This window comes from Lacerta agilis, chromosome 2 (assembly GCF_009819535.1).
Source record: "Lacerta agilis isolate rLacAgi1 chromosome 2, rLacAgi1.pri, whole genome shotgun sequence".
NCBI classification, from domain to species: domain Eukaryota; kingdom Metazoa; phylum Chordata; class Lepidosauria; order Squamata; family Lacertidae; genus Lacerta; species Lacerta agilis.
The window spans coordinates 53091220-53110071 of NC_046313.1; the positions used below are offsets into that span (position 1 = coordinate 53091220).

The following is an 18852-nucleotide window of genomic DNA, read 5'->3' on the forward strand; positions in this document are numbered from 1 at the left end:
GGGCCTTCAACCTGCCTGCCTCCTGCGCCTCAGCCGGACTCCCCAAACGGGGCTGCGGGCAAAGGAGAGGACGGGGGAGAGAAAGGAGGGCCGAGAGCTGAGCGTTTATGTCTGCCGCCTCGTACGCATGCACCGCGGCAGCACACGCGAGCGTGGCATCCTCTTAGCGCCGCCAAGCCGGGACGCGGCCTCGCCTTCTCCAAGAGGAGCCGGTGCAAAGAAGGGCGGCGAGCGGGCGGCTAAAAATAACCTCCTCTGCTACTGCTACTGCTGCTACTGCTGCTGCGGGCGGGCGGGCGGGCGGGCTTGCGCCTCGGAGCAGCGAGAGCCAGCCAGTCCCCGTCGCCGCTGCCTGCCTGCTGCCTCTGCTGCTGCTGCTCCCTCACTCACTGCAGTGAGTTTGCTGCAGTCCCCCCCTCAAGCTGCGCTCTCGCTTCAGGCCGCCCATGCTGCAGCCGGCTCCAGCAGGCATGCTCACCTTCTTCCTAGTGTCTGGTGGCTCCATCTGGCTCTTCGTGGGTAAGTCAGCCTCGGCGCTCGCTCCCCTCCCCGCCATCCCGCTCCTTCGGTTTCCTACGGTTTCTCTCCCCCCCCCCTCTCCCCACCTTTCTCCCTATCACTGGCGCTGCTTCCCATGCCCCTCGCTGCGAGGGAAAACGGAACAAAAGCGGAAAGAGACGGAGGGTGTTTGCGGGGAGGCTCCTTTTTAGAAATGACCTCAATACAACCCTGCACACCTCTCCCGGCCTCCCTGGAAGACGCTCGTCGGCGCGTCCCGCTGCTGCTTTGAACTGCTTCTCTCGGATCTCCTAGACATGAGCGCAGTTGTTGGGATGTGTTTTTCCCCAGACCCTCCGGAAGGACCAGAGCAGGAGAAGAGAAAGGCTGCGAGGGATGCTGCTGCTGCCTTTGATGTCATCGTTCTGCGGTATTGGGCCCTATTGTGTGGAGGAATTTGGAAAGCTCAGCAATGCTGAAAACAAAAACAAAAAACGAAGATTACATAAGTTATCTGCTGTGATTTTGCTGCCTGGACCGGGGTCAAGATGCTCTCTTTTGATCACCGACTAGGAGTGTATAGGATGGTGCATATGGATGTGTGTATGTGTTTCTGTGCAAAAAGGAATATGCCGTTGTGTGTGGCTGCTGCATGCAGTATTAATGATGGGTCAATGTTTTAAAGATGATGGGATCAGACAAAGAGGATTAGCGGGACCCCGGAATAGCTGCGATCCTCTTCAGCGCCTGACAGATTCAGTTTTAAATGGTGTAATCTGCTGCAATGATTTGAAATAGAACACTCTGGAGGTGAGGGAGAAGGACAGCCTTTGGGACTCTGTAACTCCTTGTCATTTGTAGGTGATGGGTTGAGATCAACTTCTTTTTGGTGCAAAGATCTTTGCTGTGTTGAGTGGGTGTTGCTGCTATGAAGGGAGAACCATAGTTCACATGGGCTGAATTCATTTTCTGGTGCTAAAATAAATGCATGGGAATTAATACTAGGCTCCTGCCTCCCCTCCATCCATGTAGGAGGCAACTCCCCATTACAGCACTTAGGACACTCTGTTTCTCTCCAGGGCATGCAAAGCCACAGAAAGGCACTTAGATGTGCCAATATTTCCTCTTGTTGGCCTACGTTGGGGTGTGGGAGGCATCATCCAAATGGCTAGCAAATTCTTTTCAGCATGGTGGAAATCTAGTGGCGCTATAAAAATATTGTGGGATGGGGGGGGGGAGGAAGAAAAAAGATTTTGTAGCCACGTCTCATGTCTTATAAAAGATAAGTTTAGGAACTCATGCCAGCACTTGTTTGAAGACATGCTTTTTTATTCTCAATATGTATGAAACACTTTGCATGTGCTCAGAGGCTTATTTCTTTGCTGTTACTCTACACATTGCCATGTGCCACCACCACCACCCCAGCCTTGCTGGTGAAATCTATGGCTTGAAGCCATGACAACAGAGTCCTCTTGCAGAGGCAGAGGAAAGGACCAATATGTTTGAACTGTTGAGGTTGAGGCAACAGAAAGCAAAATTAGCTCATTTAGCAGCTCCAGCCAAGAAAGACCCTGCCCCAGCCTATGCACCACCTGGACCAGAGCTCTTTAACTTTGTCTGCTTGTATTGGTCATGTCAGCTGGCTGCAGAAGCAAAGGCTTGAACGTGGGGCCTAATGCCAATGAGGTAAGGCAGGATGGCTTTAAGGAGAACAGTATTTCAAATAAATGTTGCTGCTGTTTTATGCAGCATTTCTCAGGGAATAAAGCATTTGTTGCCTCGTTAACTCTCATAACATCTCATAATGCTCCGGGAAGTCTTATTCTGTAATCTCACATGGGTGGGGCTAATAGCGATACCCTTAGCGGTTGAAGCACTTTGCATGTGCTCAGAGACATATTTCCTTGCTATTTGCTACTTACATTACACCTGATCCCTCACAATGGGTGACACTTGAGATATATGGCTGGGAATGTGAGCTCTGCTTCGTGCCCATGTGACGAGGCAACAGCACAGCAAGGAGATAAATTACAACCTCAAGATCAACTAATTATTGCAACGTCTGGGGGCTGTTTCTGTGATAAGTTAATGCTGGTACCCCAAATAATTCTGGTTCTGCAAGCAAACATTCAAATATCCAAAACTGGTTCTTGGAAGCTAAATGTTTGCCCAGTCATACTATGTCATATTCTCTTTTGGAAATGCCTAGCCGAGGCTCTGAGTCATGCAGGCATGGAATCAATAATTGATCATTTGTAGTTAAGTATAGAGCCCCCCTGAGCCCCCCCTTACACAAACTTTTTCTTTTACTACATGCTGAGCCCCTGAAATGTAATGGAATTGTTGTTTTTAAAAATGTGTGCTGCATCTGCCAGTGACCTGCCTTTAACATTATTTCTTCTAGTTTTAATGATGGTGGTGAGATTTTATTGTGTCTTGTTTTGAGGGGATGGGTTTGGGGACTCCCCTGAATGATACTTTTTTGGGGGGAGCTCATGGGGGCAGGAGGGGAAACCAAACTCTGCTTTGAATACAAGTCTAAGTGTTTTAATAATTTCTGTATTTATTAAACTTCTGTGCTGCCCTCTGTCCTGACGATCTAGGGAGGTTTACAGACACCCCAACACACAATTAAAATGATATTATCAAACCCACCAACTTAAAATGACATACAGCACCACATATATTACTCCCATGGCTGTACTGAGTGTTTGTTTTAAAATGGAAAGGCAGGACAAAATTGCTTTTTATTGGAGCAACTCCCCTCTGATGAAAAGTTACAAGGCTCAGGTATGTCCAACAAGGCTGCATGTTGAAACATTCAAAAGGAATGTTGAAAGGCTTAGTTAAACTGTGGAATTCTCTGGCCACTAGTTTGGATGCCTTTAAAAGAAGATTAGAGAAATTAATGTAAAAGCTACTGGCTGTGATGGCTATGATCTGCCTCTACATTGCTGGGAAATTGCAAGTGGTGAGATCCTCACTCACAAAGAGCTGTAGCCAAGGAGAGAGAGTGTAACAATGAGCCATAGATGATGATGTACTAAGCCAAGCCTTGCTTTAGCTCAGGGTAGCACAGGAGTAAAAAGTGTGGGGAGGAGCAAAGCAGCTGTGAGACTCTCTCCAGAAGCCCACAAATGGTGCTGGTAAGCCAAAGTTTGGGGGTTGTACAAACCATGTCATAACTATGTTTTCAACACCAACCGTAGGAACTGCCCAAGTTTTGAAGTGGTTTTGGAAAACAGCTAATATTAATGTACCAAAATAGTCAGTGTAGTGTCCTCTATATGTTGTTGGACTACAGCTCCCACCAAGAAGAAGAAGAGAAGAAGAAGAGGAGGAGGAGGAGTTTGGATTTGATATCCCGCTTTATCACTACCCGAAGGAGTCTCAAAGCAGCTAACATTCTCCTTTCCCTTCCTCCCCCACAACAAACACTCTGTGTTGGCTGGGGCTGATGGGAGATGAAGTCCAACCAGTAGCAGTAGGTGGGGCTGCATTGCTGCTGCTGGTTACCAAGAGGGGGAAGAGGCAAGGCAGCAGGCAGTTCAGGTTCTGTGTTGGGAGCATTGGATTGGCTCCGCTGCTGCACCAACACCGTTCTGCACTCCTCACTGTCAGCCCTCTTGACAACTGGCAGTATTACGCAGTGTTGGGAAGCCAGGCCAGCAGTACAGCCCCACCTGCATCATCATGCTGGCCATTACTGAGTCCAAAGGTTAGGGAACTGTACTAGATGTTTTGAATGAGCAGCTCGTTGTTTATTGTAAACCATCATTCTGCTCACAGATATGGCAAAGCTGCTTATAATTCCTCAGTGGTGAAGGGAAAGCACTGCAGATGGTGAGCGTTTCTCTGATCTTTCCTATTATTTTATAAATTCCAGCCCCAGAAAACAGATTGTTTGAAAGAACCTGGTTTAAATGAAGCCCAAGAGTTTAGCCAGTACTACTAACTTGGTTGGACTTTTATGATATGTGAAACCAGGGGTGGAGATGCTGCAGGATTAATCAATGTAATCTTTTATCACAGGGGCAGGGAACCTTTGGATTCCAGATGTTATGAGACTACAGTTGCCATCAGCTCAGACCAGCACAGGCAGTGCTCAGGGGTGATGAGAGCTGTAGTCCAACAACATCTGTTGGGACACAAATTCCCCAACCCTGCTCTAAGACTTGGGCCATATTCACATTCCTACCTTATAGCTCAGTTAAGCTGTTTTCTGTGCTTTTCACAGCCCCCCCCCTCATCTGTTCACATCAGCATGGTTTCAATTCAGTTGTTTGTGTATGCACCAGGGAGTGCTGAGGACACAGATGTTGTTACCCTAAGCAGAGGTGTTCACGCCTTGGCTGGAGTCTAAGGACTCCAGGCAGTATGATGCTTGTTTGACATAGAACAGTAGTAGCTCATAAGAAAGTACAGGATACTTAATCATTTTGGACAAGGTCATGTAAATCCAGCACTGGAAGCAAAGTCAGTGCATAGTAAATGGGAATGTGAACACAGCCTAATTTTTATTGGTTTCTTCTCCCTCCCTTCTCCTTTTATCATATAGCTTTAGTTCTGTTAAATGTTTTGTTCCAAGGCTGAAGAACTAAATGCCCTTGAAAAGGATGATACAGTTTCAGTGTCCCTCTACAGCTGCTATAATGAAAGGGAAGCTTAAACTGGAGATTTGTAGTATTCGTGTCACACATATTTGTTAACATGGGTGAACTAATTAAAAACATTGGCAAAGGTTAAGCACTCATCCTTGCTTAGACTGCAGTCCTATAGCTTACATGAGAACCCTGCCTTTACCCATTGGCATTCCTGCTGGGTTTTTTTTTTAATTATTTAATAAATGTTTGTTCTCTGAATAACAGGCGATATAGAGCTTTATAGCTCAATTCTTGAATTAGCTGAGAAAGAGATGTGAAGTAGTTCAGATGTTTCAGTTGGTGTAATATGACCATGCTAACCCATCTCTGTTAACAGTTGGGCAGCAGCCGTCTGCACTAACTGACGTTTCTACGTGGGCATCTCTGCATAGAACACATCACAGTAATCTGATCTAGAAGTAACTGAAGCATGAATGACAGAAGCCAGTCTCTGTCTTCCAGCAGTGTCCGCAGTGGGTGTCTCAACCAAAACTAATCAAAGGCATTATAGGTCACAGGGATTCTGGGTGTAATGTCAAGTACAGAAGTTTGTTGAAGCTTCAAAGTGAATCTTTAGGGACGGTATGATCCTAACCAAAGCAATTTAACCTGCCCACAGGTGTCTCACTCCCCAAATGTTACCAACTCTTCCTTATCTGGATTGACTGTGTTCCCTTTCATCCAGTCCATCACTGATCCTAGATGCTAGTTCAGGGCACCACTGTGTTTGTGGGAGTTGCTAGAAGGGTGAGATACAGGTGTGGGGCAGGTAAGGACAATTGGGAGCTTGCTGATTAGACAGTGATCCCCGGGATCAGCAACACTAAGAGGTTCCCCACTGGTAACTCACTAGTATAGTTGAGGGGGCTCATTGTCCACAAGCCTCTTTGAAGGTGAGCTTTCATTGGCAATCTGCCTTCATATAGCCATGTTCTCTCTGCTTGCAGCAGGTATGGTTTGGATGCAAACCATGTGTGCAAATGGACTTCAAATGTCCTCACTGTGACCACAATTATAGTAAGGCCTTTTGACCTTTGACAGGTGGCCAGGTCTGTGTACCCGTCAGTCACGTGATATCCTTATGACATGTGATTGACAGCCACCCACCAAAGTGGATTTGAGGCTGTTTCCCTCTTGTGCCACAAACCCACTTCTGAACCAAAAGGAGATATTTGAATGTTTGCAGTAAGGAAAGTGATGGGGAAATGCACTGGTAAGTGTGGGATAGCAATTGACTTGATGCAACATCATTTAACCTTCTGCAAACAAATGAAAATGAATGCTTTTGAAGGCAACCCTGTTTAGGGAAGTTTTTAATGTTTGATGTTTTATTGTGTTTTAATATTCTGTTGGGAGTCGCCCAGAGTGGCTGGGGAAATCCAGCCAGATGGGCGGGGTATAAATAATATATTATTATTACTATTACTATTACTTGCCAGAAGGGAGAGGAACGAGGCGGTGGTGCAAACACACCAGAAGGAGCACCAGATTGGCTCTGCTGATGCCTTTGCACTGCACCAACCTCCTTGCTGCCTCCTCTGCTCCCTCCCGGTAAGCAACTGTGACCCATTTGCTGGGAAGCTAGTGCAGCTGCTCCACCCCACCCAGCAAGCCACTTCTAATTGAGTTGCTTATTAGTTTAATGCTGTATATGTTTTATCTGATTACATCAGAAATGGTAAGCTGCCTTGGGGAAAATATTGCATATTGAAAGGTGGCTCAGAAATTTCTTAAATAAATAAGAAACTCCAGGGGAACTTTCTCACTGCAATCCTAAAAGCTACAACCATTTCTAAATTTGAAATCAGCATTTCTGTCTCTTTATTCAAATAAAGATTGATATGCTAATATATGGATAGAATAAAAAGTAATAATGTCCACTGTGTGATAATCATTGATGATCCCAATAGTTTCTCATTCACAGATGAATAACAATTTTTTATTTTTTATTTTGTTTTGACTATGGCAGACCAACATGGCTACCTACCTGTAACAGGAATCTTCTGTATTTCTGATAATAGCTTAAAGTTGGACTTTGATTATCCTTTCTTTCCACTAGGGGGAAGTACGTTCTGCAACTTGGATTGGTGCAAGCTCTCTTGAGTTTTCCACAGTAATATTTTGCTGACTTTACCCAACTGCCCCATCAGTTTCCCTAGACACTGGTTTACACACCCGGCCCAGCTGAGCAGGTTCCTAATACTGAGTTTTAATTAAAAAGCAGCTACAGGGATTAATCGCCAAAAAGGTTTTCGTAGCACCACAGTCCCTTAGTTGGAGTCTTAAGCTATTGCCATAATTATTATTTGCCCCCCTGTTTCTTATTGTTCTCATTATTAACTTGCGAGGTCCATTGAGATTCTCAAGGAAGATTGGGATTAAGGTATAATAATAGCAACAGTATTAGTAATAATCATAGTAACGCCTTCAAATCCTTGTTATGAGCAGGACAACTTTTATTCTTGTCTCTCTTCTCTCTCCAAACACATATGAACGGGGACACACACAAAAATTATTTGCATAAGTTGAGCTGCTAAAGCCTAAAACTGTTTTTTGTTGAATTAGTAAGCATTCATGTTTTTAGATGGCCTTTATAAGAAATTGCCATTGGAACAGTGTTTTTGTGTGTTTTGGTAAAGGTTTACAGAGAATATTGTTCGTTACATCAGTGTTTTTCAACCACTGTTCCGCGGCACACTAGTGTGCCGCGAGATGTTGCCTGGTGTGCCGTGGGAAAAATTTGTTTATTTGATTCCTATTCAAGAGAATTACTTTATATATCGTCAATATAGGCACAGAGTTAATTTTTTAAACATTTTCTAATGGTGGTGTGCCTTGTGATTTTTTTCATGAAACAAGTGTGCCTTTGCCCAAAAAAGGTTGAAAAACACTGCGTTACATGACTCAGTGTCCTCTTTATAAGGATCTTTGTGAAAAATATTTTTATGAGTTTAGTCCTACAGCATTTTTTTCTTAAAGCTATTGCATTTATATGGTTTTTGCTGTTTGAGAACGAAAACTATGTTACCTTGCGTGTTTCCTTTTGTGCTGGCGGCCAGGAAATTAATAGCCAGATTTGTTGCTTCAAGTCTGAATGCTCCTTTTGCTAAACAATAAGCTTGTTACTACTTCTTACTTGAGAGTAAGTCTCAATGAACTCTGCGGGACTTAACTTCTTCTGGAGCGGGGGTCAGCAACCTGCGGCTCCGGAGCCGCATGCGGCTCTTTTACACGGCTGCTGCGGCTCCGGGGCGGATACGCCCGCCCACTTCTCCAGCTGGCAGCGGCCGCCCTTCAGCTGGCCGGCGGCCCGCCCTCCAGAGGCTGAGGGCGCTGCTCAGGGGCGTACCCAGGATCACCTGGCCTTGAACAGCGGGGCTCGGAGGCGGTGGGGACGCAGTAGAGGTGGCGCAGCTCAGCCGAGGGCTCTGGCGGGGAGCGCGCCTGAGGCGTGCACGCTCCTTCGGGAAGAGATGGAGCTGGGTGAGCGGGAGGGGGAACTTTGAAGACCCCGCCTCCGCCTCCGAAGCAGGCGCCCATGGGAGAGGCCGCCCCCCGAGCCTGCCTGGCGGGACCAACCCTGCCCAGCTCCGGGAGTCTTCCTAGCGTGGGAGGCGGCCTTGGGGCGGACAGGGGAGCTCCGGGGTCGGCGGGTATGTGGGACCCCGCGGCATCCAGAGGCAGCTGGGAGGCGGGATGGGATGGGGGCAGGAAGGGGGCCTTCAGACGCGTCCCCGCATGGGCACTGGAGGCCAGGACTCCTCGGCTGGGTCGTGGGACCGCGGGGGAGGGCTGGCCGTGGTTCCTCTCAGAAGGCTGCTGGCTGCTGTGTCGAGGCGACGACAAGGTAGGCAGCTGCGGGCTGGGCCAGGGGCGGAGGGTGGCGGGCGAGGGGGGAAGCCCTCTTTTTAAAAATGGTTGAGGAAGCGGCACCTGTTTCCCTGCCGCTGCCTCCTTCACTCCTGGTTCCGCTCGCAGCCTCAGACTGCGCTCTCGCGGGCGTGCGTCTCTCTCCGCCCCGGAGCAAGGCCAGGACGTTTTGCAGTTTTTCCTCTGTCCTGAGTGTGTGTTAGGGGAGCCTTGACAAAGCACCTGTTGGCGTGGAAGAGAGGAGTCCTAACTTGGATCTGTGTTCATGTGCAAAATCTATTGCCATTGTCATTAAGGGGGCAGGGAACTCCCCTAAAAAGGTTTGAACACTACGAACTACTACAGCCACCTGTATGCAAGTCAGCACAAACATCACAGGCTTCTCTGGTGCAATTCTGTGCTTTATTTACCAAGAGAGGAGGTTGGAAGAGGTGAACATAGCCTCTGGTCTGGAATATTAAGGGTAAAAGACACTAAGATTATTGTAAAAGCCAGCAGTCTTCAATTAGACATGGGACAAACATTTAACACAAGTGTGCAGTTGAGGACTCATTTTTTTAAAACAACAACAACAAATCAAATATTTGTATGCTGTTGCAACCCACCTTGGATCAGGCTGTGACCTGGTAGTGGTCCCCAGGGTGGATAAAAATGAATGATTTTTTAAAAAATGGATTTTTTTTATTTAAATCGGATTTTTTTAAATTTAAATCGGATTTTAAAAAATAAAATGCAGTGTTATATTTGTTTTAAATGTCGCAATGGTTTTGCGGCTCCCAGTTCTTTTTTCCCCTTCGGAAACGGGTCCAAGTGGCTCTTTTGGTCTTAAAGGTTGCAGACCCCTGTTCTGGAGGATGTATAGGACAGCACTGTTAATGACTTACTGCTTGGTCTACAATGACAGGATATTACTGGAGCCTCCACACCTGGTACTGCTGTGGATTTTATTTATTTAATAGTTTTATACCATCTTTCAAAATACATTTCTGAAGCAGCATATATGATATAAAGCTACTACAATGAAAATATATAATAAAAGAAATAAAAATGATAAATGCAAAGTAAAAAAAAAAATCAGCTGTAGAGGAGTGGAAAAAATAAGTGTTAGCAGATTCAGATTTTGAAAGCACAACAGAAAAAAATTCTGATGGTTGTGGAAAGGGAGCAAAACATTGTTAGCCCCCGCCCCTGCTACATACCCACACCCACCTAGAAAACATCAGAAAGAGAACCCATTGAAAATTCATTTTAAGCCAGTGCCAGCGGGGGTGGGTGGATGACTGTTCTGAAAATACATGGGCATCAATTAGTGGTTCTGGCAACATGAGGCCTGAAGATTGTGTCAAAATGGCACATTATATTTTCCATTAGTGGTGTTACTGCCAGAAACAATGAGATGTCAAGGGATGGCTGCTTTGGGAGTTGTAGGTAGAAGGCAGGATTTAATAGGATTTTGTGCTCATTGTGGTGGTGCTTAGTAGTGCTAACATCCTGAGGAGATAATCTTGAAGTTGTGAGGGAAATATCTCCCAAGGTTTCCAGAAACCAAAATTTCCCTATTAAGAAGGTTATTTGGAAGACCAAGTGCAAAGTGTGTTTCTGCTTAAAACACACACCCACACACCCACCCCATCTCTAACATGAATTTATCTTCATAATGCCAACCAAGGATTCTAAAGAGTATCTTAATATAGTACTCAGTGATACAGTCATCATAATTATGTGTTGGTAAAGTCCCACCTCAGTTCTGTGGGATTTGGGGGCATGTGTCTTTGGCTCTACAGCAAAAGAAAGCAGGTGGTTTAGTAGTTTGGATTGTGGCCACTTCCCTCCTGATCTGAAATAAAACGTTCCTTTAAAACCAGATCTGTGCATGTTCAGGGGTACTGTATACCTTGATATGGTTGGAGGCAACACCATTTGGTGTTCTGCCTTGGGCAACAGGAACGTAGGAAGCTCCCTTTAATTCATCCGGTTCAGTATTGCCTACACTGACTGGAAGCAGCTGTCCAGGGTTTCAGACCCCTTCTCCAGGGGTCTTTCCTAGCCCAACCAGAAGATGCTAGGGATTGAACCTGGAACGTTCTGCATACAAAGCAGATACTCCATCACTGAGCTATGGCGTTTCCCCAGATAAGTTTTGGGCAGGTGCTGCTCCACATTGTATAAGATTAGTAGCAGTGAGTGGGGTGGGCAGGCTGCTTTTCAACTAATCTGTCATTACTGATTTTTATCACTGGGAACCCAAGGTTTCCTAGAACACAGATATAACGCTGTTAAAGAAGCATCACTCATGTTGCAGACTAATTTGCATCGTTACTCTCCTATCCTTTGTATCTTACTCTTTTTTCTTTTCTTAAACCTTGCAAGCCTTGAGGCATTTACTCTCCTGTTTGCTTGGTTTTCATAGACAGCTTCATGTGTGTGGAACTCATGGAAATACATTTTCTAAGCCACATGTTTGCCCTTACTTCTCCCTCTGTGCCCTCCCCCCCCCCCGCCCCAAGCTAGGCTTGAATAATGAAAATAGAGGCCCAGCTTAGGAGACAGATGGCAAAACTGAATTAACTGAATATCCACAGAAAGAGTAACACTGATTTGAACTCATGCCAAAGGCAAGGAATTCAACTATGCTGCAGTGGAATGGGAACAACATATATCGCTGTGTTGTTGCTTCAGCCACAAAACAGGTGGGATTCGCTGCTGCAAGTTCCCTTGTATGCACATTCCTGAGTGGCTATGCAAAGTTTGTGATTAAATTTAATTGAATTTCAACAGTAATATAATGCAGAACAGAAGTGAAAGTTGCTGACTTTAAATGCATTCACATTTTTACCGTTTGAGTTGGTTTAAATTAATTTGAGTCCTAAATGAGGTAGGTTAGGCTGAGAAACAGTGAATGGCCCAGGGTTACCCAGTGAGCTTCATGGCCAAGTGAGGATTTGAACCCTGGTCTCCCATGTCCTAGTCTGACTTGCTCTTGTTAAGCAAAGCACGGTGTTGGAGAGTGGTTATATGTAGTGACAAAGCTTGCATCTTTTAAGATGAAATGTAGGGCGGTACATATTAGCGTTCTCTATCTTGTATGCAAACATATACACTCACAAAAAAGCAAGTAGTAAGCCAGCCTGATAGACCCATTAATCTATTTCTACAGCAGAAGTTTAGAATAAAGCTGATTACTTTTAAGTTCCTGGCTGGTGCCTGGTTCCATGATGACGGCATCTCCACCAGCACCTTGAGAGATCTAACAATAATAGTTGTTGCTATTGTGAGAATGAGGTTACAAGAGCCACCCATCGCTTGCAATCTGCACCTGCTCTTGTTTTGACAGCACTGCTGGATTTGTGCTGATCATGCCAAAACCCAGGAAAAACTTAAAAAGCACTTTCTATTACTGTCAGTATAAGGGGTGGCAGAGTTGCTTGAGGTTAGGGGCTCACACTTCTTTTCTTAGCATTTGGGATGTTTTGTCCCTCCACTTATTTAAAAGAGGAGGCTTTGTGGAAGTTTCCTGTTACACAGGCCTCCAGTTCACTGGTCTGTTGATCTCCAGATATGCACACTGCTATAGCTTTCCTCACTTTAAATGTATTTTGCACATGCAGGACTGTACACACCCTTTGCACTAACTTTGATGATTTGGGGGGCAGTATGAAAATGTGTAATATTGTTTTTCCTGTGCTCAGCAGGCAACATATTTCCTTAGTGTGAGGCTACCACCGAGTTGTCTAACCCTATGTAATAAGAGACAAAACCTCCTCCACATAATGCACCCTTGCCATAAAGCACACTTGAAAACAAATATGCTTGCTAAAGAGCCATGATCAAGTATTTTTGCCACACTGGATTTAGGCCCAAGTATTTAAAAGGCCTCGTTTAGCCTCCTGCATGGATTTGCAACATTTTTGGGTAATACCTTCCATTGCTGAAGTCTAATAAGTCGTGTTCCCTCCCTCCTTCTTTTTCTCTTCTCTTGTGTGGGCCAGTTGGTTCTGCTGCTTGACACTGCTTGGTGCACTATGTTCCTTCACAAAGAACACAGAGTAAGGCCCAAACAGAGGGGGGGGGTCATATGGGCCACTTGGCCCGGGCCTCCGATTCCAAAGGGGGCCTCGGTCAGCATATTCACAATCGCTCACCATTATTTAAATGTAAATACTTAAAATAATCCTTTTCCCTATGTATTTTTAAAAAGCTTGTCAGCATAACTTTTGTGAAAATTATTTATATACTTACCCGGTACTTATTTATAAGACTTCAGAGATTCCCAGGGTAAAAAAAGGGGGGGCACATTATCTACCTGGCCCGGGCCTCTGCCTGGGTCTGCAAGGGCCTGACACAGAGTAAGGCAGGCAGATACAGTCCATCTCACTTTGCTTTTCTGAGAGCTGATCTTTATTATACTGTATATTCTCTAGACCAGGGCCTCCCAAGCTTTTGGGAGATTCCTAGATTTCCATCAAGGAAATTGTTGTTGGTGCCACAAAATACCCATTTCAGAAACCACTTGCTTTTCTACCCCCAGGATTCTATGGGCTCTCTGTGGTGTTCTTCAAGTGAGAAATAGCACACACTCACTGTACACCGAAACACAAAGCTAGGCTTCAAAATCTTCCAAGGTTTTAGTATTGATCGACTGATGGTTTTAATGATATATTGGTTTAACACCCTGAATACAAATCTGGTTTCAGGGCAGTTTACAAAACTACCGGTAGTTTACTAGATTAGTAGTAAACTAGTAAAACAGATTATTATTTTTAGTAAACTGTGTCTTTCCAAAATTATTTTGCAGATTTCAGGTGATCTAGGTGTTTGTTTTAATGTATATCTAGGTAGGAAACATAAATTATTTGTTGCATTTGTGAAGGCATTTAAGTTTCATAATTGGCCTTCCTAGTATACTTGTTGACAAAACAGAGGCGAAAGAAGATCCTGTTACAACCTTGAAACAAACACACACATATTCTCTCTCACTCACTCAGTCTCACATACACACACTCTCTGAAAACTATGAACCTCCGGATTGAGTGAACGAAAATAACCTCTTTGCTGTACTTGAGTGTAATGCTTAAGCCCTAATTTTATTTTCTTCTGAAAGGATTTTTTGTTGTCCATTGACAGCAGCTTTATTCTGGCAGGATTTTTTCAGCCAACTATCTGAATAATAATAATGTTTAAAAAAATCCTTTCAGTTCACAGGCTGCTGAGGGTGGTGTGATACTGTGATCTGCCAACACCAATTCAGGCTTGTGTTTCATTCAAAGAAGCTATTTGCATATTCTCTGTTCCCCCTGTTTGCTCATACACGTCTGAAAAGGCAAAGTTCTCAGCCATTGAGGTTGAAGAATGAGCTGTCTGGTAACTTAGCTGAGCTTTCATACTTCCCATACTTGTTATTTGTTTTACCATAGAGGGGAATTCTGACGTACTGGTTAAAATAATTCATAACAACTCTCAAGAAATTATTTTCTGAAAGGAGAAAGAAAAGCAGCATTCAACAGATGGGGAAAGAGAGGGATGTATGTACCTCTGTAAAGTCTAAAGGCCAGCTAATTGGCAATCCATTTGCACAAACTAAAAATTTGTAAGAATAAATAAATGTTTGTACCATATTAGAATTAGTCTGCAAAGTGAAAATGATTGTCGGTTCTAGGGTCAGGATGGATCAACAAATGCAGAATAAATAAACGTATGGAATTCCCTACCATAGCATGTGGTGGTTTTAGACAAATTTGTGGATAAAGCTATGACCATAGACAGCTAAGTGGAATCTCCATGCTTAGAATAATATTCCACTGATATAGAGGTGCGCCCAATGTTTTCCTGTGAACATTTTAAGCACAAAAAGGTGGCAGGGAGGGGTCCAGTTCATTTCCTGAAATACCCTCCAAAGTTTTCTTGTTTCTTATTCAGGAATTTGAATGCAAAATTGGAAATGTCTCTGAATCTTGAGCAGATTTCAGGTGAATCTTGTGAATATTCATTTCAATGGTGGACTGCCCCATCCAGTTGTCTTCTTGGTCAGTTACAGTATGAATATAACTACTTGTTATTAACATAGAGGGGAGATAGGTTTTACTGGCTCTGTGTATAGTGTTGGGTTGTTTTTTTTTAGGTGTACCCTGTCTTCATCAAGATTCTCCTCCACTTCTTTTTGTGCCGTGTAGCATTTTTTGTGGTCTCTATATGCCTGATCAGACAAATCATAGGATTTTATTGCTGGAAGGGAACCAAAGGATCATCTAGTCCAGGTCAGCCTAATAATACTGGCCCACATGACTGCTCTATCTCAACATCTTGCAACACCCAGTAAAGCCACGGAAAGACGCCCCTGAATCTGGTGCTGTGTGGTTATATGCTGGGGCAGCTGATGATAGAACTGAGCTGTTTGAAGACTCATGGAATAAGCTTCTTCCCCTTCAAAACATTTAATTTGCATATGACGCTATTATTATCTGATCCCAAGCCTGTTTGTGCTGTCTGTAGGGTCAATGTAGTTCTTTAGGGACCCTGACATATGTCATGCTGGGGTGGAATACTGTTGTGATTGTTCACCTTTAGTCATGCCTTTTTGATACTATCGCTCCCTTGATTTGCTTCCATTTGAGCTCTGTTTCCCCTCTCCCTTGTTTCATTCAAAGGATTGCATCTTTTCTCCTTCACTGAGTGATCTCAGCTGCACACGTACATAAATACAGGTGTGCATGCCCCAAATGGCAAAAGAGTCATGGGTGGGACAAAAACACATGGCCCAGGTACATTCTGGAAAGCAGCAGAATAGCAATGGATGACTCATTTGCTAAGTAAGGCCCCGAATCTGGAAGCACCCTGTGTGTCTGTCAAGTGGTGCAAGTAAACAGTAAAGGGTCAGAATATAAACAGCAGGGCACAATACTTGTTGCCTTGCAAGCCAAGTAAGGTAAAGGTAAAGGACCCCTGACAGTTAAGTCCACTCGTGAACGACTCCGGGGTTGCAGCGCTCATCTCGCTTTACTGGCCGAGGGAGCCGACATTCGTCCGCAGTTTTTCCAGGTCATGTGGCCAGCATGACTAAGCTGCTTCTGGCGAAACCAGAGCAGTGCACGGAAACACTGTTTACCTTCCCGCCAGAGCGGTACCTATTTATCTACTTGCACTTTTATGTGCTTTCGAACTGCTAGGTTGGCAGGAGCTGGGACCGAGCAACGGGAGCTCTCCCCGTTGCGGGGATTCAAACCGCCGACCTTCCAATCAGCAAGTCCTAGGCTCAGTGGTTTAGACCACAGCGCCACCCGCGTCCTTTTGCAAGCTAAGTATATTATGTCAATTCAGGTGTACCAATTAAGCTGGACCAGGCTTCCAGTAAACAGATTCCTTTTGTAATATAATTTTACAACATGAAAAATGAAGTATTGTTCAGAGATGTACACTCAGCAGTTGCAACTGCTTTACCAACACATTTTACAGTACTTAACAGTACTACAAGGAGCTATCAGCAGAGGCAGTTGTAACTCTATGTGCTAATTTATGTGTTTTTACACTGGGAAGACATATTAGAGTATGAGCACTAAACTCCAATTCACATTCAGTCAGTAATCTATTTTTAAAACACTGTTTTTGATAAAAGTTGTTACCCTCTTGATATCACATTTTCATATTGTTCCTAACACAAGTGTTGTCATATCCAAGCACCTCTGCTGTTAGTGTTGCCGCCTTTTTCCTGTGACTTTTACATTGCCTTTCTTTATTATTTATGTCACATACCATGAGTGGGAATGCTCTCAGTGCAGGTGACAGCCAGTACCCCCCCCCCAAAAAAAAAGATCAATGGAAAAGAATAACAACCAATTCCATACATTAAAAAAAAAGTTTTAAATAGTTCCAGTTCTTTTGCAGACTGGGATAAGGATATCCATTTTAAAAACGTGATGGAGAAAGTCTTCAGCAGGCGCTGACAAGACAATAGAGGGAGGCATAAAAGGGTGGGTGCCACCACACTAAAGGCTCCATTCAGACATGGTGCGGAACAGATCTCCTGATACGATGGTGTCTGCAAGAGGGCCCTGTCCTGCAGAACACAGTGAGCTCAATGCAAAACTAATCTAAATGCATAAAGGTAAATCAACCCAAACCTTTTGTAATAAGGAGGTAAGAAAAAATGGTTGTAATGTCTACTTTGAGAAGAAAAATTTCATGAAACTTTTCTCACCTTTTCTACTCCTTGCAAAGAAAAGCTTCACCGCCTTTGCCTGTGAAGTTGCTGTTAAAGGTCCAGAAGCAGGTCTTATTGGCTACCCTAGAGAGCCATTTTGGTGTAGTGGCTACAATGTCAGACTAAGAATGGAGAGACCAAGGGTTCAAATTCCACCCCTCCCGTAGCCATGAAGCTCACTGGGTGACCTTGGGCCACCGACCTCCCAGGGTTTGTCCAGGAAAACAACCAGCAATTTTCAATTGGTCCATGGGGTGGAGGGCAGGAAACATCTGATCTGAACAATGGCTTACTGTGACAGTGACAGACAGTTACAGGTAGGTAGCCGTGTTGGTCTGCCATAGTCAAAACAAAATTAAAAAATTCCTTCCAGTAGCACCTTAGAGACCAACTAAGTTTGTTCTTGGTATGAGCTTTCGTGTGCCTGCACACTTCTTCAGACGGTGACTTACACTGTGGATGAGCAGCCTGGTAGGGCATGCTGCTCAAGTAGCCCTGGCCGTGCTCCTACCTTTGCCAAACAGTTTCTAAAAGCAGCTACTGAAAGCTAGGACTAAATTTAAAGTGCTGAAGCTAACCCATCAAATAAAATAGAAATTCTTCCTTCCTTATTCAGCTCCACTGGTTACCATGAATAGCCTAATGAGTGCATTTTATTTCTCTCACATCCTAGCTGCTTTGCATCTGTGTTCTCTGCCTGCTGCAATTACCTTCTATTTGCATTTTTTTTTTGTTTTGTTTTGCTGGTAATAGCTGTCCTGTTATCTCATCCGGTTATTTCAGTGAGTAGGCTAAGGAAGTATGAGAAATGCTTAAATCGGAAGAAGCCTTTCAAGCCTCAGCAACCTTTAGAATTCTTTGAGTGCTACATACATATGTAGATAGGGGTGATCTGCTAGCCATTATATATTTGGACTTCCAAATGGCTTTCAACAAAGTTCCTTCCTAGCTGCTGAGTAAACTTAGCAGCCAGGTGCTTTTATGGATTTGGAACTGGTTAAATAACTGGTACAGGGGCGTACCCAGGATCAAAACTAGGGGGGGGGGGGCAAGCCATGGTCATTCAGGTTGTGAAATTTCAGCACGGAAAGGCGAATGAAAGCAAAATTTTAGGAAAATTACATATAATTATAGCAGTGCTTTATTACAGTAGTTATTACAATTATTTGCTTGAATTTTATTTTTTTATTCTAGTTTTACATGTCTTATACCAGGGGTGGCCAACTCCCAAGAGACTGTGATCTACTTTCAGCAGTGATCTACCCCCGTTTTTTGGGGTTCAGCTCAAAGTTGTTGACCTTTTTTGGTTCGTTTTTAGATTACTGACCACATTATGTAAACAGCAAACAAAAACAGCTTCAAAAAACAGAAAAACTCCCCCCCCAAACAGAAAGCCCCAAATGGCTGAAAAACTCAGTTTCCCAGGATCCTCAGCCCTCGCAAAGGAACTACTCACCATGCAAGGGAACTCAGTTTCCAAAGCTCCCTTGCAACCATCACCCGGCGCAACACACACACACACACACACACACACACACACAGTGGCCAGCTGTCGGTCGGCAGAGCTCAATTGTTATTGAGATTTTGGGAGGGGGAGAAAGACCAGTAGTTGAGCTTTTTAAGGAGAGCTTTTTTTTTCCTTTTAGG

The 18852-nt window shown here is 44.3% G+C and overlaps 1 protein-coding gene across 3 annotated transcripts in view; it reads left to right on the top strand.

Moving 5' to 3' along the window:
- The first annotated feature begins 359 nt into the window (after positions 1 to 359).
- ACSL6 (acyl-CoA synthetase long chain family member 6) overlaps positions 360 to 18852 on the top strand; it is an 87640-nt gene continuing 69147 nt past the window's right edge. Inside the window, exon 1 of one of the 3 annotated variants that reach the window (XM_033140067.1) lies at positions 360 to 519. In XM_033140067.1, coding sequence (XP_032995958.1) covers positions 447 to 519 — 73 coding nt within the window. In that variant the 5' untranslated portion in view covers positions 360 to 446. Of the gene's footprint in view, positions 520 to 3622; positions 3645 to 18852 lie in introns of those variants that run through there. The other 2 variants (XM_033140066.1, XM_033140071.1) reach the window with 2 other exon arrangements.